Source organism: Amphiprion ocellaris, chromosome 8 (genome assembly GCF_022539595.1).
Source record: "Amphiprion ocellaris isolate individual 3 ecotype Okinawa chromosome 8, ASM2253959v1, whole genome shotgun sequence".
Lineage (NCBI taxonomy): Eukaryota > Metazoa > Chordata > Actinopteri > Pomacentridae > Amphiprion > Amphiprion ocellaris.
Genome location: NC_072773.1, coordinates 14,195,228 through 14,217,870, shown reverse-complemented (window position 1 = coordinate 14,217,870; position 22,643 = coordinate 14,195,228). Strand labels below are relative to the sequence as shown.

Below are 22,643 nucleotides of genomic sequence, written 5' to 3'. Positions count from 1 at the left end.
GCAGCAGTGTGCAAACTTGAGTGTTGAGAGCACGTGCAGATTATGTACATATGACCTATCTAAACTACCATTCAAAACTATTGATCACTTAAAAATGTCCTTATGTTTTAAAGAAAAGCATTTTTTCAATGAAGAAAACATTAAATGAATCAGAAATACAGTCTAGACATTGTTAATGCGGTAAATAACTATTCTAGCTGGAAACAGCTGATTTTTAATGGAATATCTCCATAGGGGTACAGAGGGACATTTCCATCAACCATCACTCCTGTGTTCTAATGCTACATTGTGTTAGCTAATGGTGTTGAAAGGCTAATTGATGATTAGAAAACCATTGTGCAATTATGTTAACACGTGAATAAAAGTGTGAGTTTTCATGGAAAACATGAAATTGTGTGGGTGACCCCAAACTTTTGCACGATAGCGTACGTAGCACCAGAGTCTTTCTATATAGTGGACTAGAAAACTGGTCCACTTGCTGTAGTTAACAACAAACTACACAACCACTGTGTCGGCAACTGTCTGCAAAAAAAATTTAATCGAGGCTTAACTCTCTGAGTAGTTTACTGGGAATGAAAGTATCTACTTAAATTGAGAGCAGACTTCTTACTTCAAATCTTGACTCATTTGCTGAGATGTAAGAGAACACTGAAAATCACATCCCATACAGGGGGAGGGAGAGGGAATGAGCAAGTTAGAGACAGTGATTGAGGTAAACAGAGAAGGAGAGAGAGAGGTTGTCGACATGCTCTCCAGAGAGCCAAATGCCTCAAGCATCTCCTCATCCAGCACTGGCATAAACACATCGCATCCAATCCCATGGAGACTGAGCAAGTGTGTGAACGTGTTTCTGCGAGTGTGTGTATGTTAAACATAACTCGTGCCTCTTCCCCATGTGAGAAAGACGGTGTTGTAGCAGGAGTTGCACTACAGAGACACACTGGCTGATGCAATGAACAACAAGATTTTCAGAGTGGAAAAATACATTTAATTATGCGGGGTTACTCTGTTTGTGTGTCTTTTTTAATAAAGAAAAGGGACGAGATTAGACTCCTAAACTTGGGAAGAAGAAGTCAACACACAAACACACACACGCTTTCCCTTGCATCCACACAGACACACAAACACACACTGTTCTCTGGCCTGCATCCAGGTTTTTGTTGTGACTTGGCATTGGAAGCGGAGGACAGCAATGGTTGGCCTTTAGGTTCCCCCACTGAGCCAATATCGTCTCTCTAATTGGCTGTTAATGAGTGAGCCTGTGCGTGCGTGAGTGTGCGTGCGTGCGTGTGTGTGTGTGAGTGCGTGCATGTTTGCATATGACAAACAAACAACAGAGAAAGACAGTGTGTAGTTGTGTGACGATGCAGGGGGTGCAGTGGGGATCTTAAACATCTGTCTAACAGACTGGAACACTTGAAGCCTTGACCTGCCTCTACGCAAACACACACGCACAAACCCTCTACACACACTCTTTGTTCCGTGTGTGCAATTGCGTGCATGCGGATGAGACAGTGTGCATGTGGGTGTGTGTGGAGAAGGAAAGAGGAAAACGTTTGAACCTCTGTATGATATCCACACACACAGCGAGAGTGGACTTTGTACAGACATCTGGCAGAGCAGTCTGCTCTAATGGCAACAGAACTATGAGCATCTGCATCTCACACCCACACATGCATGTGCATGTTGCTGTCACACACACACACACACACACATACACTCAATTGTCTGTTATAATATCTAATGTAATTGGATAAGCATACAATACCAAAGACACAATTTGTCACAACTAGCCACTGTGGCAATATTCCAATACAAAAATATGGCAGTTTGTGCACTGATCTTCAATCTTGGGTATATTTGCCAGAAGCACACAGCCAACAACACATGTTAAGGTTGACCGCTATGGAGCACTGGGGCCAATTACAAAAGAACGCATAAAAAAATTCTCTATGCTTTCATCAATCAAAGGTATGTTTTTCTTGGCCAGTGGTGGAGCTTTGGAACGATGTGTCGATAAAGAGTTCCAATTTTTGTTTGTATCTTTGGCTTCACACTCAAGGACACACACATTTATGCACGTGCAGGTGATGTAATACACATCCCACCTGTTTGGCACTAATCAAGTGATCAACAGTTGTTGGTGGTAAAGTGCTAAGAAATGTATTACCATGCCACTGAATGAATGGAGGAGGTCAATGTAAAAATTGAAGTAAATGCAGCTCCCTTAGTATTAAAAATAACTGCATTCAAAATCATGTTACAATTTCTTTTTCTTTTTTTATTTCTGCTGTTTTCTTTTCTTTAAGGTTCAATGCAACCCTTGTGGAAATAATAATGCTCGAAGTCATATCGCAGTTTCACACTTTTTCCAATATAGGAAAAATAAGAACAAAACAAAAAAAGGGAATCCTAATCCAACAGATTATCTGCAATATTAAAAAAAAAAAAATCCACATCTACTCCAGATTAATTTTAATCATGCTGAGTCATTTCCTCCACACGAATCTGAAAAGCTCATCAAAAATGTGAAAGTATCGCTGAATGATTTTTTTGGCGCCCAAAATACCACCAAGAACACTGGACACGCACCATTTAGATTCCAAATCATTCACATGGCGGTGCTGGTTTTTGCATCCAAAACAAGGCACCGTCGGTCTTCTTTTTTTGCTTTCTTAACTACCAAAATACTTTTTAAACTTATGAGTAAGTTCATGAGTGGAGAGAAGACACTTCGACATTTCAGCATCTGCTGTTTTGGGTTGGTTGAAATAAGGAGTATTAAGTTGGAGATGGAGGGAGAGCCTGGCAGCAAGGAGAAGTGCTCTGGTGGAACGAAAAGCTGCAGGCAGAAGAGAGAGAGAGAGAGAGACTTCAGCCCCATAGGTCAGAGTCGGAGGAATAGCTGGGATGCCAAGAGATCAACATTTATTTTCCAGCTAGATTTATTCCGCACAGTCTGTTTGCTCTGTTGGGTTAGTTATTCTCTTCCCATACTCAAATCGTGTGTGACTCCTTTGTTGTTTTGGCGTATTCCTTTTTTTTTCTTCATCTTTCTTCTCTCTGTTTCCTTCAACCCCTCCCCACCTCCAGCCCTGCTCTGACTGAAAACAGATGTACAAGTATGAGGTGCTGAAACATAATTCACATAAAAACACACAAAACCTGACTGACCTGCAACCCTAAAGTGTGAACATGTGTGTGTGTGTGTGGATGATTTGTCTTTTCTATCTCTGCACATATCACAATAGTGTGCACATTACTTTGCCAGAGAGCTTCCATATCCCTCAGTTTCCAGCTGCTATAATTTGTCTATTCTATATTTTCTTCTGCTTTCTGCTACTCTCCTGAATAGGAGCATCTGCACAACACAAAAAAGTGTAAAAATGAAAACTCACTATCCACATTACCATTCAAAAGTTTGGGGTCACCCAGACAATTTCATGTTTTCCGTGAAAGCTCACACTTTTATTCATGTTCTAACATAATTGCACAAGGGTTTTACAATCATCAATTAGCCTTTCAACACCATTAGCTAACACGATGTAGCATTAGAACACAGGAGTGATGGTTGCTGGAAATGTTCCTCTGTACCTCTATGTAGATATTCCATTAAAAATCAGCTGATTCCAGCTAGAATAGTCATTTACCACATTAACGATGTCTAGACTGTATTTCTGATTCATTTAATGTTTTCTTCATTGAAAAAAATGCTTTTCTTTCAAAAATACGAATATTTCTAAGTGACCCTAAACTTCTGAATGGTAGTGTGTGTGTGTGTGTGTGTGTGTGTGTGTGTGTGTGTGTGTGTGTGTGTGTGTGTGTGTGTGTGTGTGTGTGTGTGTGTGTGTCTGTTCTTTACATATCTCAACAACTGTACAGACAATCTACTTTACAATTAAAAGGTATTCTGCTGAAGAGCCACGGAAGTGCAATGTCGAGTGTGAAGTAGTTTGGATGATTAGTGTCCATTTTTGGAGAATTCAGTATGACGTTGGCTAACTATGAGCAGAGCCTAAGTCACCCCTCTTGTTTAGCAACATCATCATCAATGGCAAGTTACTAGAACGTTGTTACAGATACAGACACAACCAAGCCGCCACCAGGGGAGGTCTGGAGGCAAGGACAAGCGTGAAGAGGCCCAGACAGCTGCAGACTTCAGGAGGCCTGCAGGGCAGCCACCGAGGGTGAAGGGGCTCCATTACTAAGGTATGACAGGCTATTTTTGAACCAGAGATGGAACATGCTTTGAGTTTGTTCATACAACAGGCGATCATTGTATTGACCAGGCCTAATACTAAATGTAACATTAGTGATCTACCTCCCACTCTCAAGTCATCACCTTTTCCTTCCTCTATGTTTCAAAGCAGGGATCCAAATATTTGTTACAATCAATATACTTTAAAACACATCTATTACAGCCTCTGGTGATTGTGTATCGTCTTGCTTCTGTGGTGGACTTTTGTTTGGATCTTTGTACAGGGAGATGGCCTGTGTAGGCCGAGCCGTGACTGGTTTGAGAGCCTCTCCAGAACCCCAGCTGACAGTCACCTCAGCTGATGAGTCTGGAGCTGAAGACCTGCTCTCCAGCCTTTGTTCTCCCCACCTCTCGACCCGTCCGATTGGGCCACCACCCAGTTCCCTCCACCTTCAGCCAACCGGTCACAGCCATCATCACATTTGGAAAGTATAAATCCTACAACCAAACTCTCAGTCAGGGCAGCTGGGATTTAATGACACCATGTCGCCCTGGTGCTTCTTGAGTCTTTTGTGTTCTGCATGTTCCGTAGCCACTGAGGGGTAGCTACTCGGAATATAGCTTCTGTTAGCGACTGCTAATTCAGTGAGGAGTTACTTGTCTTGGTGAAGATTGTAGCTTGTGTTGGGTAGTTTGGTGAGAAGCTACTCATGTCTTGTGTGTGTCCTGTAGCCACTGAGGGGTGGTGGTTGGAGTGTTATGTCTTGTTGGAAATGTGTGTTTTGAGGCACCAGTTTTGCACTTGACACTGATTTGCATTGTACTAGTTTCTGTTGTTTGCAGTGAGTGCTGCAACTGTGTTTAGGTTCAGCTAAGGAGTTCAGCTGTCTTGCTTTTGTTTAGCCAGTTTAAGAAATCTCTTAGCCTTTGCTTGGTTTTATCTGGTTCACTGATTTAGCAACATCCACCAGCCCTGTTTTCATTTGTTTGATCAATTTTATGTTAACTTTGTCACTGAGCAATAAATTGCTTTACCTAACCAATGACATCTGGTTGGTTTTGTTACACCCAGCTGAGCCTCGCAATGGGGTCGTAACAACATCAAAACACCCTTTTGCATATCCATGTGCCCCACATTGGTGAATTCAAACCAAGGTGGAGTACATTTAAAATCCCTGCCAGTCTCTCCAATCGTCAAGACTGATCCCCACTGGGAAATTTTTCTAGGTCATAATTTCATGAAGGTGTGCAGCAAAACAAAACGTACAAAGCAGACGAATCCCGTAGAGACAGAGGCAGAGATCTGTGGAAAGAGAGGGCTTGGCTCCAACGCTGGCATGTCAGTTGGCCATATAGGTTAATGTGCCACAGTGGGACAGCAGCTCGCTTTACCCCAGATTGCCTCGGACGTCAACTGAGCGAACTCCACATGGAAAGCTCCAGTCTGGCGTGTCATTTTTTCCTGGCACAGCAGACATTTGTTAACAGCAGTGATGCACTATTTCAACGCTGCCTGCTGTAAATGTGTATTTTCATTTTTGTGTTTGTGGTTAACCCGTTGTAGCATAATTCAACTAGGAATCATGACTTCTATCTTCATGTAAATTCCAATTCTTAAATGTTCTTAGGCTATTTTTATTTTTTTATCTTCTTTGGTCAAACACATTAAAATCACCAGTATGACAGTTTTGCTGCCTGGTATATCAAATCTTTGATTCAACAAACCTTAGCTGCATTTCAGTCAGATAAAAATTCAGGACTCCAAGCATATCTTTGGCTCTACCTGGATATCACAGATATCCTGAACCAAATCATGGATGTAGTTAGACTTGATCCAGGCATATTTTAATGGATTTATATGGGTCAAAGTAACCCTGACTGAATGTTTAACCTTTTTTTTTTTACTGGATGCTGTGTTTTGTCGATCTTAGCCTTCTGTTGCAGGGCTGTATTCCATTAAAACAGACAGGATTAGGGTGTGTTAGTGCTCAGAATTTGTTGGCACGCTAGTGTGAGTGACTTCGGGTTCTGACACATGCACTGGGAAAAATGTACCAGTTCTCTAAAGTCTGATGCTTTAATCAGTTAAAATGACACACATCGCCTGTGTGTGGCAGGTCATGTCAGCTGCTGCTAATTATGATATTTCTGTGGATGATTGGATGACAAGCCAAAATTAAACTTGTCTGTTGTCAGGTTAGTGTGTTCTTTGCAGCCACTTAATCATGTCGCATTAGTTTCAGGAAGGAATAATTACAAGTACATCAATTTAATGGTTTTAAAGCAGGACCTTCAGTGCTTCATGCAGCTGTTACTTCGATTAAATATGCTGAACATGTTTGGCAAGAACAATGTTTTGGGAAGATTATTGTTCTTTCTTGTTGTAGCTTGACTTCAAGTTAAACGTGAGCAACTGTGCCAAGCTGTGTTAAGTAGAGTGTAAGTTTTAGTTACTGGATGAGATACTTGTATAATATTCAAGGTCTTTTGGGGCCAGAAAAACTTTATTGGGACATCACAGATGTCGAGACAGACAGACAGAGAAATAGAGATACTGTAACACTTTGTGTTGGGTGAACACATCTGCCACTCTTGGCCTACATTAGCAAATGTAGGCAAACATCACATCTGTGAGTTCGCCAAAATGCACTTTGTAACATGAGCCAGATGATGCTCTTCAAGCCACTCTGTCCATCTGAGCACTGCAGACTATAATCTGTGTAATCTGAACTAAAGCCTTCCCTGACAGCCGTAATCCAATTACTGCAGATGTCTACAGAAATTCACCCAAATATGAGAGCCTGTAAAACACTGTACTGTATGGTGAAAGTGGCAAACACACACTGACACAGAGTCACGCAAGCTGAAAATACAGGCACACAGCTCCGACGAAACGCAGCTATGCTCAGAGCGGTCCACACAAAACAGAACTCAAGAAATACAAACAACCGAAAGGCTCTTGTATTTAACTGGCTGATGAAACTGAACATGCACATTTTAGACAAGATGGTAGCGAAAGTGTATGTTTCAGATACTAATGTAAAACCTGAATTACTGAAGGTAAAGGTAGATTTTAGACCTGTTAGAATTGAGGGCTTTCTGCATTCTTTTCTTCTTTTCAATATGAATTGTTTCCTGTGTTGTGTGTGCGTGTGCGTGTGTGTGTGCGCATACACATCTCCATATTCACACACAAAAAATTGAAGTCAAGAGACGTCTTTAAACTTTGTTTCTTCTCACAGAACCTGCTGAGCTACTTGAAGGAAAACCCAAACAAAGCTAGGAGACACTGCTGTAAGCCTGAATGTACACACACTGTACACACACTGTACACACACACACACACACACACCCTTGCATTCACACATACTGTACACACACGAATAATTTACAAAACAAATATGCATTAATGAATGCATGTGTTTGCACAAACACACATGCATACACAGATGTCTGTCATAAACCCACACAAACACAACACAGCATAAATGCCTATCAATAAATAATTACACTCTTCATTAGATGCTGCAGGTCAGCGTTTTGTGAATGTGCTGCAGAGATTTCTGTCCTGGACAACCAGACTGGGCTTGTGTAAAGCGACAAAGCTGTTGGCTTTTTGACCCAGTTAAAGAGCCGACAGAAGACGTGAATTAAACTTTCAGAGCATTGTTTCTTCTGAGCATATTGTTTGATGAACTCATAATTGATTTTTGACATAAAGAAAACCAAAGATTGGATTTAGTGAATTGTTGCACCATGTCTGATTTCAGCCGATCTTGACAGATAAGAAACATTCATTGTAAAATGTGACATTCAAGTCATTAACCTTCCAAAACTCACTGGCAGGTTTGAAAGATGTGCTATCCTTTAAAAAAAAATAAAAAATGCCACGTGATTCACCAGAGCCAGAATCTACAAACAGAAAGAAAGATTTCTACGACTTCTGGAAAAATAACTAAGTCTAAGCTTATAACCATAATATTTCATCAAAATCCCTTTATTACTCCACCAAGGAATGGCGGCGTTCTGTGACAATCAGTGTATGTTTGTATGCATGTTTGTCTTTTAGCAGCATTACTCAAAAGAGGACTAACGGATTTGGATAAAAGTTTCAGGGAAGGTCAGAAATGCTACAAGGATCAAGTGATTCGATATTGGCAGTGATGCGGCTTAGAGTCTGGATCCAAGGATTTGTTAAAGATTTCTGTATCATTGGGAGATAGCGGTACGGCGTCACTGTAACTATGACTACAAGTGAACACTACATAAGCTGCCTGCATCAATTCACGCGGCTCACTACGTATTTCGGTCACATGATTCCGTATCCATACACAATGTACACAAGCATAACATGCAGAAAATTACGCGCAGAGATGGGTAGAGTAGCCAAAAATTGTACTCAAGTAAGAGTAACATTACTTCAAAATAATATCACTCAAGTAGAAGTACAAAGCAGTCATCCAAAAAATTACTCGAGTAAAAAAGTATTTGGTGAAAAGACTACTCAAGTACTGAGTAACTGTTTGATTGCAACATCCAATTTATTTTTTTGAAATGATGTGATCAGACAGACAAAAATGTAAAATAATGTGCAAATTCTGGTATTTCCAAATATTAAAATTTAAAAAAAGGAAAAATAAACAACATCTTTACAAAATGACAAGTTAACGCACAAGAAACACAAATTTCCAAATCTCAGTTTATCACAACATAAAGCTTTTGAAACAAATAGCTGTAGTAAGGTAAGGTTTTTATGTTTGAACAGTGCAAACTACTTCCAGTGACAAAATATACTGCATGCTGCGCCAGCACATCTAATGTGGTAAATAAAAAAAGTAACGAGTCCAGTGTAGCCCAATGTAACGGAGTAAGAGCAGCGTTTCTTCTTCACAAATCTACTCAAGTAAAAACTAAAAAGAATGGCAGAGTAAAACTACTTCCAGAAGTACATTTTTTTCAAAAAGTTACTCAAGTAAATGTAACGGAGTAAATGTAACTCGTTACTACCCACCTCTGACTGTGCGTGATGCTGTTATAGTCTGGATCCACACATTTTTTCAAGATTTCAGCCATGGGAAATGATTCAACGACTGAGCAGCCTTGGCGGAGTACTACGCTCTCTAAGTGCTTTTCTGGTTCTGTATGTCTCATTTTAAAAAATTCACCAGAAATACACTTTCTGCACAAACCAGATTCTGTAATAACAAAAAAATGGAAAAGCAGTAAAATATTCATGCATGTAGAGACACCATTTTTTCCAGTACTTCCTTATTCTTCCATAGTTTTCTTTTTTATGATTTATGACAATAGAACTTTGTTGTAGAGCACAAAAGACATGTTTTAGTTCCCTCTGTTTCTACCCATGGCTGTGCCATTCCCATAAAGCTGCAGAGCTATACTTCAGTAAAAAATTAGTAAAAGAAACGTGACTGATCGAGGGTCAGTGGGTTAATCTAGCATCACTATTGATATTTCTGTTCATTATCAGTGTGGAAATCTTCAGACAACTGGTGAGTTTCTGAGAAAAGGGTCACTTGTGATCCAACTCATATATACTTTAGGGCTAAACAGCCATAAGAATCAAAACACTCCAAATCCATAACAAGCAGACACTCATGAGCCCTATAGCCCTATTTTGTCATGTGCCAGAGTAAACAATGAACACCACTGTGAATTAAATTCAGTTCACAGGCATCATTCATGTTGCAGTCGGATCGGAAAAATCCCCCATATGAAGAATTTACTAGAAATTAGGACGATTTCACTGCAAGGTGGGCACCATGTGATTCAGCCCGAGGCAGAAAATATCACAAGACAGAAACATATGGGAAAGTGTTACAGCTGAAGTCATTAACATGCCTCAAGGTATGTAACATTTTGCTGTGTCATGCATCAAAATGTCTGAAAAGGCAGGAGGGAAAAGTGCACCTCATCAAAAAATATTTCCCCCAATGGGCTGTATACTAGACAGCATTTGACAGCAATTCACCTCTGCGCTGCATGTATTTATCACTGCGCTGCGAAAAAATCCATCTTTACAAGTCACTTAATCTCCCACGGAGTTTTTTCAAAACAAGGGAGAAATTCTACCTGTGGCCAGAAATAACAGCATCTGTTTCCATCGTAGTTTCTCCTGCTCCTCAGGAAACAATGTCAATAGTGGCAAAATAAGGGGGGGAAATAGTCTGGGTAGCTCTTTCTTGTAGGCTTGTCAGGCTCTGAATCAGTAGAAGTGCATATTGGGAGTGATGTTTCATATAGTAATAATGGCCTTGCTTTGGGGAACTCTTCAGAGAAAGCGACATATGACCGCATCTATAGTTAGAAAAGAGCGGTAAACTAGGAACATTTCTATCTAGATCTGAACCAATAATGGATTGTGATTCGTGGTTTCATAAGTGTTCCCAGTTTTTCCTTTACATTTCAGAGCTGCGAAGTATTGAACACCAGAAGCTCCCATTTGAATGAGCGGGAATATTGAACTTGCATTCATTAAAGGGCTTGGATTACTACCTAAAATTAACAATGATGCTGCTCCAAGTCTGCACAGGGAGTGGACAACTGTTTGCACAATTGCACTGTGCACAATCTTGTACAACCGCACTCTCATTGACCTCATATGTTGGACTTGGAATCTGCCGAGGCCACTCTCCCAGTTTGGGTGTCACAGCTCCTCATGCTGCTATTACCATTGAAACCACTGAGGATTTCTCTTTTCACGTGTGTTCCAGCTGTTCCTACAGCATCTGTCTTGTCATGCTCCTTCCTGATGTTACTGTCAGCTGCCACATTTCCCACAGATGCCCTCTTCTGCTCCTTGTCGACCACCACTATGTCTGGTTGGTTAACCAGCAGCTGCTTGTCATTCTGGAACTAGTCCCAGAGGACCTTAGTTGTGGCGTTCTCCACCACTTTCAGTGGTGTGTTCCATTGGGAATTAGGGACTTCAGACTCAAATTCATCACAGACATTCCTGTGCACTACCCCAGCCACTTGGTTCTGCCCCTTGGTGTACAGTGTCCCAGCTTGCATCTTGCATCCTGCTGCTATGTGCTGGACTATCTCAGGGGCTTCTTTACACAGCCTGTACTTTGGATCCTGTCTGCTGTGGTAGAAACCTCTCTGTATGGATCTGGTGCTTAGGGCTTGTTCCTGTGCTGCCACGATCAGAGTGTATGTGTGGTCATTCAGACCAGCTTTGTTTAACCACTGGTAGTACTTCTTCATGTCAGCCACCTAGGGCTGAATTCTTTGAGTAATGTGATTAATAAAATGCCTCGAGCCTTTGTTTAATCCACTACATACTATACCCTCTGTCACTAACTGGCGGACTATTAGGATCGGTTCATATTCTAACGTCCGACATATATATACAGTGTTTCCTCTAGGATTTTTTTCAGCAGCGGTGGCAGGCTCCCCAGGAGCCATGGCAACGTGAACAAATTACACTTGACTGCATATTTTCCTTGTATAACCCAGTTATTGAATGGCCAATTGAAAATATTTTTTTAAAAGGCTGAATGTTAAATTTTTTTTTAAAAATATTTGAACAAGCTCATTTGAAAATGCAGTCAGCAGTTATTCATACATTGTGTGTAGATATTAGCTTAATGCTATCAATAGCTTACTCACGTTAGCGTCACTGAGTTGGCACCGGGCCCAATTAACTGAAGCTACCGACATGCTACGTAACGTTAGCTGGACATCAATATTTTGCGAATGTCTGTTTAAGTTGTAAAATCTATTTTGAGTTATCTTAAGCTAATAAGTTTACCTTTTCTCCGGTAAGTCGCTCCTCTGACTCTCTGACCTGTTGCCTGGGTGCTTGACGTGATGTGACTTTACAGGCCACGCTCTCGCAAGTAATTAACGTCGTATTAACCGACCACTGCTACTGGGGTTTTTTTTTATTATTTAGTCCTCAGATTTTTCATACATGACCTTAATGCTTTTGCTTTTATTTCACTGAAATGTGGACAGTTATTGCAACAGCAGAGTCACAAAGCATTGTCACTGCTGAACATAACTCATATTCTTACCACAATATAAAATACCCACAGGTCCACAAACAACTGTGCATGCGTTGCAAATTTAACAGTATATGTCATGTATATGTATGCATATGTTAGCTCTGTTGTACAAAATAAATCTAGTGTTTTCAATACATCGTGAACACATAATTTTGCTACATCAAATATTAAGGTAATAATGCATTTCTTGTGGATGATGCAAGTGCAGCCATTAGAGCCTTGCTATTCCCCACCCAGCAGGCCCAAGCGGGATGCAGTGTGGGTGATCCATCCACTGAGACCCAGCAGTAATGAGACTAAAGATACAATGGAGAGATAGAGAGAGAATGAAGCAGTAAACGGACACAAATACATATACACACACACACACACACACTCAGTCACCAGCTGCCTGGAAGACAGAATACAAAATGCCACAGAAATAGACTATAATCCTGGCTAGCAGTGATCAACACTGATAAATATTAATAAACACTATTATGCTCTGAGAAAAATAGAGACAGAGTGAGCGAGAGAGGGAGAAAAGAAAGGGAGAGGTAGAGCTGGGCAGAGAGAGAGAGAGGGGGAAATAACAATAGAAGAGGATCTTCTTGCTCTCTGTTATTGCAGGCAATTTTCCCTCTGACGTCCACCTTGTGTTTTCGCACACAATGCGGACTCACGTGCGCACATACTCACACGCTCTTATTATTCTTATTATTTTCCTGTTTGTTTTCATCGTTGTTTTGTCCTGCTTCTTTGGAGGACAGGATAAGAGGTGGTTAGACACACACACATAAATGAGCAGTCTGTGAGGTATACAGAGAGGAAGAGATGCAGAAAAATCAAGATAAACTGAGTCCTATACACACACTGGATAGTATCTCTCTCTCTCGCTGTCTAAATCAGTCTCATTAGTCATGCTAAGGCTGTAGTGTTGCTGGGTCAGCCTGCTCGCAGAGCTGTAGAGCTGTGGAGCTGGACAGCAGCCCACAGCCAGAGAAGGTCACCCACCACTCAGTTTAACTCCCAAGAGACCAACACTGGCCTCTTCCTGATAATGAGCGGGCATAAAGATGCAGAGGGAGAGACCTGCAGTTTGAGACACACCCATCACAGAGGGGAGATGTGGAAGAAAACACTAACTGCAAACTGAAAAGTGCTTGAGACGACTGACAAACACAAGTCAGCTGGGAACACCGACGAAGGAGTTTTGTTAAAGAGAACCAAAGAAAAATCACACAGTCGTGCTGCGACTTGAAGCTGACAAAATGGTAAACGTATGTGTGAATGCGGCTCTAAATTCAGCTATATTTACCCTAAATCTTCTCACTGAGTTTTCCACTCTTTGTTACTGCACTGTGAAATTCACCCGTTACATTTTTTTACCTGTATTTTTTTTTTACAGTTTGGTAAAAAAAATAAAAAATAAATCAGCATTGGCGATCAGACTGCATTGGCCACAAGCAGCTCCTGTTTGTATTGTAACACCGATGAACAATCAGTTAATTTTCATGAGTATGAGGCAAGATCTAACGCTATGATTAGGCCCCTATTTGAATACTTTGTGAGCCAGTTTATGGATGTTTATGTGTAACAGGCATCAGATAACTGTATTACTATTATGCTCATTCCAGCACAATGTGTGTGAGATCTGTGTTTGTAATGTTCAACAAGCCACTTTTGTCCTATTTAGCAGCGTAAATTAAGTAATGCTTTATTACTGACAACAACCCGAGACCAAATTTATGTCCATCTCTCTCTCTGCATCAAGATCTTCTTAATCAGCTAGTAGTCATTAATCCAACTCCTTAGCACATTTATGATATTAATCCTCTTAACCCCAAACCCGTCAGCACAATTTAAAGGGATGTTATATTTGAAACATTAGAATAATTAATAGAAATAAAAGTTACATCATTCATCAGGACCATAAACTGTAAAAACAGAAATAATTGTGAGATTTTTGACTTTCAGATTAAGGATGAAAATTCCGATCTATTGATAAATCAATCAAATGAATTAAATATAAATCTTAAATATTTAATATGATATTGTGAGAATGAAAATGAATATGTAATTAATATAATTAATTAAATGTAATTAATACATAAATATTGTAATCTTGGAGACGTGTTTATTCTTTATAATGTTTTGCTGTTGGTTGCACATGCAGTATGTGGGTTTACAGAAATGGTAGTGAGGCTAGGGGGCGCTGTTGAGGTAGCAGGGGTGGTGTCGGTTAGAGGAAGAAGAGAAGAGAGCAGGAGCCAGGGGCTAGAACGGACTTGATGTGTTGTGTGAAGAGCTCACTAAAAGTTAGAAGATCCAGAGCGTGCGATGAATGATTCTTTTATGCACCCAAACACCCACAACATTTACAATATGACCATTTTTAACAATGGACACATCTGTCATTAATGTGGCTTGACTACATGTGCCTCTAGGATGTAAGGGGACTGTCTTAGTAGACTATGGCACATCTCGCGGCTAGCCATTAACCTTTACAGAAGACTTTGTCATGGTGACCAGTTGCTAGCTAAACCCCCACAATGCTCTGTGACTGCCAACACAGAGCTGCCCATAGTCAGAGTGACCACCTCCTTGGGTCGCTACAGTGTTAAATGAGCTACAGTCTTCTATCTCATTAAATAGTACAAAGGGAAGTGCTACAGCTAATGCACAATGCATTTTCTGACATGACATGCATGGCCTTCGTCTTTTGCCTTATCAGTTATAATATTTTTAATCAGTTAAATTATTAACAGCAGTTAGTGTCAGATCTCAACCCATTGCATAAGTGACACTGTTTAGACAACCAAGAGCTCAAACATCATATAAAGGATTGTCCCTCCTGTAACAGGAAAAGGCCAATGGGACTCAAGACAGTTTCAGAGTCTCTTGTTCCATCAGCTACAGTCCTACTACAAGTGGGCAATACCGGCATGGACCTGTGGAAGTGAAATGATTTAGAAATTCATACATAGCACTTAGAAGCTGATTTTCTCAGCTGTTTCATGCCATGATGAAGTTTGATAGCTTCCAGGTCGAGAGGAGTGTCTAATCGCTGACTGAGTGACCCGACCTTGTCGCGTGAAATGAGTCGGTATGAAAGTTTCCACACGACACTAGCGCAGAGGCAACGAGCTGTCACCGCTCTCATCAGGAAACACTGAACATGTACAAGGAGATGATAAATTCATCACAGCGACATCCCAGAGCGAGCAGTGCTGACACGACCTTGATCGATCGCAGGCAGAACGACAGATGGCCATAAAGGACAATCATGTAACTGTACGCTCATTAGCATAATCACAAGCACATACAGTACACTTTATGGTACAAGGCCACATGGTGCTTGCACAGCACCGGTGGGCTTGTGACAGAGATGTTGTTGTTGTGTTGCATAAGCTGTGACAATTTTAAGAAGAAATTTAAATGAGTAAAGATAATAATCTGCTGAGTGTGATTCTGTAATTTAAAACACATATTGTGTCCAGCTGACACTGACTTCTTTCTACTTAACAACAACAAAAAAAAAAAAAACAGTCTGCAGTGCAACTTGAGTGGGAGGGCCTGGATCAAAGGTTAATAAAACATATGGGTGACAATGACAATGGCAGAAAAAAAGCAATCAGCATTGTAGACAAGGGAGTACCAGTGCTCAATTCAGTATTGTTAAAACAAGCACTGAGGAATCACCAATTTGTGAAGCTGAGATTAATATGTGTTTATTATTAACAATACCAGTGTTGTTGCTGCAATCCCCATCAACTTGTGAGCTGCTGAGATGTACTGAGTGTGGACACACAGTTAACACAAAACCTGTCAGTGGGTTTGAAAGGCATGCTGACAAAAATCTGCAAAATTATTTATCAGAGCCAGAAACTGTAAAAACAGACAGAATCATCAATCTTTCAACTTTGTGACAGCCCTTGAACTCATCATCTATGACTTTCATTTTCCGCTTCAAAATGAACCAAATCTTAGTCTCGCTTGGCCGACCCATTCTGAAGTACGAAGGGGTATTTAGCACTGTTCAAACGTTGGTGCTCACATCAACCAGCTGTCACAGTCACTAACTATGGAGCCACATTAAGTCATCAGTATAAAGCAAGTTGACTGTTTTGATTTGGTTCCTGAAGATATTTCACTTCTTATCCAAAGAACCCTCCAAAGAACCCTCCAACTCCTTCAAGTTGTAACTTAATGAAAATGAATCTAATTCCATTCAGTCATTCGAAGCACACATCATCTCTACAGTCTTTGCTTCGCGTCCATGAGTCTCAAAGCAGCCGCCTGAAATCTCAGTGTACCGTTGGACAGTCATTTGTCAAACAAGTCACTAGTGTCCAATCAGGCTTCTCCCAGTTCAGGAGCATTTCAAAGATCAAATGCTCCGTTGCCCGTGCTGACCTTGAGCATTTCCTCGTTTGCTTCCACCACTTCTCTATCATTCCTCCTCCCTTTAAGTTTCTTTCTAGCCTTCTCCCATTAAGGCCTCCACGATTCCAATAATTCTCCATCTCTATGACTTCCCACTTTTCCTCACATCTTCCAGCCCTTTTCTCCACCTGCTTCCTACTCCATCTTCCATCCAACCCTCTATCCACATCCTACTTTCCTTCCTTCCAATAGCTCCCCCCACCTCCTATTAAAGCTACAACTCCCACTTTCCGTCACTCCCCATCACTCTGCTCCCCTTTATCACCACATCGTCTCCCCTCCACATTGTATTTTCAGATCACATCCAGGCTTTGGCTTGACACGCTAAGTCACTCTATACCTCATCACTCAGTGGAAAGTCAAGGAGAGGGCAGAGGAAGATGGTAAAAGAGCAAAAGCTTGAGAGAGACGGAGATGAGAGCGAAGGAGCTAAAGAGCAGCGAAAGAAACAAGACTGAAAAAACAGAGGAGGTGAAAGGTCAAAAATAAAGACTAAGAAAAGAGGTCAAGACAAGGAGGTGTGGGAGGGAAGCAGAGAAGTTGAGTAAGAAGAAAGAAGATAAAAGAAGGAACAGTGGGAGAATGGGGTTAGCAAAATGAAAGAATTCTTTATGCAAATGATGGGACTAGAGTGAAAGGCATGAGAAAGAAACAGAAGATGGAACAGCAGAGAGCGAAAGAGGAGCTGGAGACAGAGAGGTGGAGAGTAGTCCAGAGATTTATGGCAGGTTGTTATGGAGCACCGACTGAGTAACAGAAGGTGAGGCCAGGTGAATTATTCATGAGGATACAGGACTCTGAGTGTGTGTGACATGTGGGTGACAGGAGCAGGTGAAACACACACGTACACACACTTAAGTCTCTGAGACACCCTTAGGCCAGCTCATCTATGAGTAAAAGCAGAGACAAGCCTTCCACAACCTAGAGACGGAATTATTCCGGAGAAAACTGACAGGAGCTCAGAGAGACAGCTGTCCTGTCCTCAGACTAACTGAACAGACATTTGAAAAATATTAAAATTCATTCATGATGAGAAAAAAAATATCTTTATCCCTCTAGCTCCTGCCAATGTTAGTTCTTCGAGATTTAGTCAAGTACTTGACAACCAGCAATGAATTTATTCTAATGTAGTTTTGTTAGTTTCACATTTGGTAGGTTTACATGGATTCACATTATTACACTGGCTATTGTATAGAAAATAGATGCTTCACTTCTGAATAAGTACAGCTCATCTCTTAGATTGTTAAATGTGGTAAACATGCTGCATTTGCTGCCCACAGTCACCTATAGTGCCACTAAAATAGCTGCTGTTCCATGCAGCACTAAATGCGCACTCGCGCCTACACCTTGTTTGCTCTGGCCCTAACAAAAATGGAAAATATGACTTGCTACATTAAGAACTATGCTGAAATTCATTATTTCCCCTTATAGGTTAACCAGGGCAAGTCAAACGGATGCACAAGCATCTCGTTGGTAATCTGCAATCCTGCCAGGGCGGAGATTGCCTTTAGGCAGTTTTAGCATAGAGTTCTGGTTTGATTGTTTTTACTACTAAGAAATCACCTTACAGTTCATTAACAAGAAGTAATCTGCATTTTCATCTTCAGACAGAACAAAGGAGAATTTCTAGTAAATGCTCCTCAGCTGCACAGAACCTTTTCAGACATGCTTGGTTTTAACACACATTAAACCCATGACCACTGCAGTGCTATTGGTACAATGCTGTTCAGCTGAAGTAGAAACTGAGCTGCATAAACTCACTAAAAGTGACATAAAATTCTGCAAAGAAAAAACTGTACTTGAAAGTTAACATGATGTAAAATTGCCATTTCTGTGCTGACAACTTAAAAAGAGACTTGCACACACAACCACAAACATAAAGTTCCCAAAATATTCTATATAGGTAGGGATGATCCCCAAATCTGCATTAAGATCACAAAAAGAACTCATATAGAAGCTACTGTCTCTAACACTCACCGAGTTGATACAGGCCAGCTCCTTGTTGAGCAGCCAGGGCAGGGAGAGTTTTCCTTCTCCTCTGTAGCATGACTGAATCCTCTCTTTAATCTTCTCCTTTATCTGCCTCATTGTGAACAGACACAAAGCCGACTCCTTGGGCGGTTTGGCTCTGTTCTTTTGACCCTGGGCGAATACAGTAAACAGAACCTCCTCGTGATCTTGAATACCAAGCGAACGTGCCAAACGGCTCCCCGGCCGGGCCAAATAAGCATCCTGAACCAAGCGGTACTCCACTCCGTCCTTGGTGCAGCCGATGGGGAATTCAACATAGGAGTAGAACTTGGGATCGTCAACGCATAGGCGGACAATCTTAGAGGTGAAGAACTGTTCACTGCTTGCATCAGGTGAAGTGAGTTGGGTGTCGAGCTGCAGGGTAAGATAATACACAAACTGCTCACTGTTGAAGCCGTAGATGTAGTAGATGTCAAATGCAGGGAACTTAGAGAGTGTGTCTGAGGGAATCTTGAGCTGAGAAGAGACAAACTCATCCTGGTAGACGAAGCTGAACATGTCCGCATTCTCCTCGTTGGACATCAGCTTGCGACTCGACAGTGTGGGGAAGTACTCAGATTTCCCATCAATAGGAGTGCCGACAAAAAGTTTCCCACCGCCACCGAAAATATCTGGGGAGATCACGACACCTGACATGGTGCCTGCCTCGGCAACGCTGGATAGATAGTGCTCTTTACGGTGGTGGGGCTCGCCGAGCTTGAATAAATCATCCAGACGCAGGAACTGGCATATTCCCTGGGAAGTACTCCCACATGCAATTAAGCGGTTGTGGGCAGCATCAAGTAAGAGGAGCTTATTGACATTAGAAGTCTGCACCAGCTCATGGGGGCAGGACTGGACACCAGGTGGAGGGTAACAGCGAGGGTTGTCGGTGACGGGTCCGGTAACGTGGCTCCGTAGCTTGGTGAGGTTGCTGGACAGCTTGTAGATCCAGTTGACTGCACCCAAATAGACCTCTCCAGTTTTGTTGTGGACCACCAAATGTGTGAGACCTCCTTCCGGTGGGGAGAAGGAGAGAAGGGGAGAGGAGGGAGGAGTAGTAGAGGTGGAAGCCATGGAGAGGGAGAGGAGGAAGAAGAGGATGGGAGGGATGAGGAGGGGTGGGTGGAAGTGGGAGGACATGGCGGTGAGGGGAGGGGGTGTGTGAGCAAGAGGGTGTTGGTGTGTATTTTTGATAGGGTGTAATCCTTTACAGGGTCAGTTGGCGCCTTAGAGGACTGCAGGGTGCAAAGATAAAAAAGAAGAGTTTCCAAACAATCGACTTCTCCTTCCTTTTTTTCCCCCGTTCTCTGCTGTTGTTTTTATAACCTCATCCCCCGATCCTCAGCCTCGTCTGCCACCAGCCCTGAGAAAGGGAAACAAAGCAAAATCTTAGCAAACACAGATGTCAATATTTACACGGACTTGTGTTTTTGCACTTCCAGAGATCTAACAAAACAAATTCATTCGTTTGTATCGAAATGACAGGACACTAAATATTCGCCCACAGACTCAGAGGCCTCGTTGCCGCAATCCACAAAAAAGAAAAAAAATTAGGGCACTGTCGGCTTTGTTTTATTGACTTCTCGACTCTTGGCTCGCACCACTGTGTGGAGTGCATCTTTTAAAAGAAGACAGGGCCAAACATTGCTCCTCTGCGTATTGATTGTCTGGAGGTATTAAAGGATTCAGCAGACAAAGTCCACACAGAAATACATACACACCTAAGAACGTGTGGATAGACTTTAAACAGTATGTGCTCAGAACACAGATACAGAAAAGGAAACCTACACACTGTATACATACAAAAACACGCACACAACGAGCTGCTGATGTGCAGCATTGTGATAGCAGGGGAACATCCATAAATTACAAGCAGGGCTGCATGGAGAATTCAAAAGTATATTTACTTCAGAGCAACAGAGCAGAGAAATACAGGCTGCCTGCTTCTAAAAAAGAAAGGAGGCGAGAACTGGCCCAACCAGATAAAACAGGAGTCACAGTAAGAGGGAGAGAAGTGAAAGCTATTTGGCTTCATACCAGTTCAATATAAAGGCTGCAGAGATGGCAGGAAAGATTGCTGTAAGTGAAAACTAAGAAGAAGAGTGGGGAAAAAGAAAAGGAGATGGATCATCCATCTATTTCCCATTTCATCCATCCATCTAACCATTTTCGATATCCGCTTGCCTGATTCAGGATCAAGGGACACTTAGGCATATCCCAGAATGCATTTGGGAACAGACAAAGTTTTGTGAAGCAACATGGCTGCTCCACAAGCATTAACGCAGCAATGCTATAATTACCCTCACTGTGTGATGAAGTTTGATGGATGTTATTGAAAGTTTTGTTGAGAAACACATCCTGGCTGACAATTTTCTTAATTATTATGTTACATATTACCTAATACATCATCAATCAAAAATGGATTCATTGTTAAACCAAGAAAAGCATGCAAAGAGAGCAGTACTCCACTAAGTCTGCTCAGTCGTTGTATCATTTCCGACGGCTGAAATCTTGAAAAAAATTTGTGGCAGAATTCACGGCAACATAGAATGTGGTCATTTAATATAGATATACCCACAAACAAAATGACCTTGCTCTGAGTACAAGCGTGTGCCATGCATGTGTACGTTATGTACGGATACCGAATCGTATGACCTAAATATGTAGCGATCGGCGGGAATTGTTGGGACTCGCAAACACCCCCACAATTTAATCACTTGTCCCTTTCATGATTTCCGATTGGTAAGTCCCGATAAGTCCGCAGCAGTCAACTGGCAGTAGGATCGCAATCATGTGATCATCAGCAGACAGCTGACGTAGTGTTCACTTGTCATAGTTACAGTGACGCTGTGCCGCTATCTCGCAGTGATGCAGAAATCTTTAACACATCTGTGGATCCAGACTATAAGCTGCATCACTGTCAAAATCTAATCAGGTGGTCCTTATGTCATTTCTGATCTTCCCTGAAAATGTCATCCAAATCTGTCTGTTTTTGAGTAATGTTGCTAACAGACAGACAATTGACAGACAAACGTATGCCAGTCGTCACATAACTCCACCATTCCTTGGCAGAGTAATTAAGGAAAGACAGTGGACATATTTCCATGTTTTGATGTTTGTTAGCTTTAAAAAGACACTACATTGAATTGTCCTGCACTTTGTAGGCCTGGTCACCTTGCCCATGCACATCTTACTCTAACTGGGAAACCACACCAGAGGTAATCATCCAGTCAACCAAATCATTTCATTCATTTTCTGTGAAAGGAAACAATGTGCACTGCCATGCAGGCTGGAAATCCTTGCAGCGCTTGCCATGTGAGAGTTAATCCGTTTGGCTGAAGGCAATGATCTTGATAACACAATGCCTGCAACAGGAGATGGTGAAATGTCCTGGTTATTAAAAATTTACACAGCTATGAAGGTACAAAAAAAAAAAAAAAACACATTTGTTGTGACAAAATTGACACTTTTCTACAGGTTGATGAAGCACCCAGTTGGAGGTTTGCCACTTCTCTGAACATCATTCTGGAGAGGTTTAACTACACTGACACAGCTGCACACAACAGAGCAGACCAGCCTTCCTGCCAGGTTTATCATACTGGTCAACTGGGGTACTGCAAGGGGTTCAAAGGCAACCCACATACAGTACTGTCCAGCATTCTTTTCATTAGTTCATTGGTTCATGTGCCACTTAATACAGAGCACAAGGCAAAGGCTTGTTTCATAATGGAGTTTGGTCAGCAAACCATTCTTGTCTCCTATTTCTGCTGCTGCTCCTTACTCCTCCCTTTCATTACATTCATCGCTCTCCCCCTCGCTCTCTCTCTTCTCTCAGAAAACTTCTTGTCAATAGTGTCTTTCATCTCGAGCCCAGCCATGATTACAGTGGCCCAGATGACGACGCTGCTGCCTCGTCCCATCAGGACAATACAGCCACTGTTAGTGTCTTGAACACACACACAGAGACACACACAAAT

General features: G+C 41.6%; 1 protein-coding gene across 4 annotated transcripts in view; it reads right to left on the bottom strand.

Annotated features, from left to right (window-relative positions):
• LOC111579122 (plexin-A1) overlaps positions 1-22,643 on the bottom strand; it is a 323,692-nt gene that overhangs the window by 257,132 nt on the left and 43,917 nt on the right. For all 4 annotated transcript variants that reach the window (XM_035955446.2, XM_035955448.2, XM_035955447.2 and 1 more), the window contains exon 2: positions 18,631-20,029. In XM_035955446.2, coding sequence (XP_035811339.2) covers positions 18,631-19,806 — 1,176 coding nt within the window. In that variant the 5' untranslated portion in view covers positions 19,807-20,029. The remainder of the gene's footprint in view (positions 1-18,630; positions 20,030-22,643) is intronic.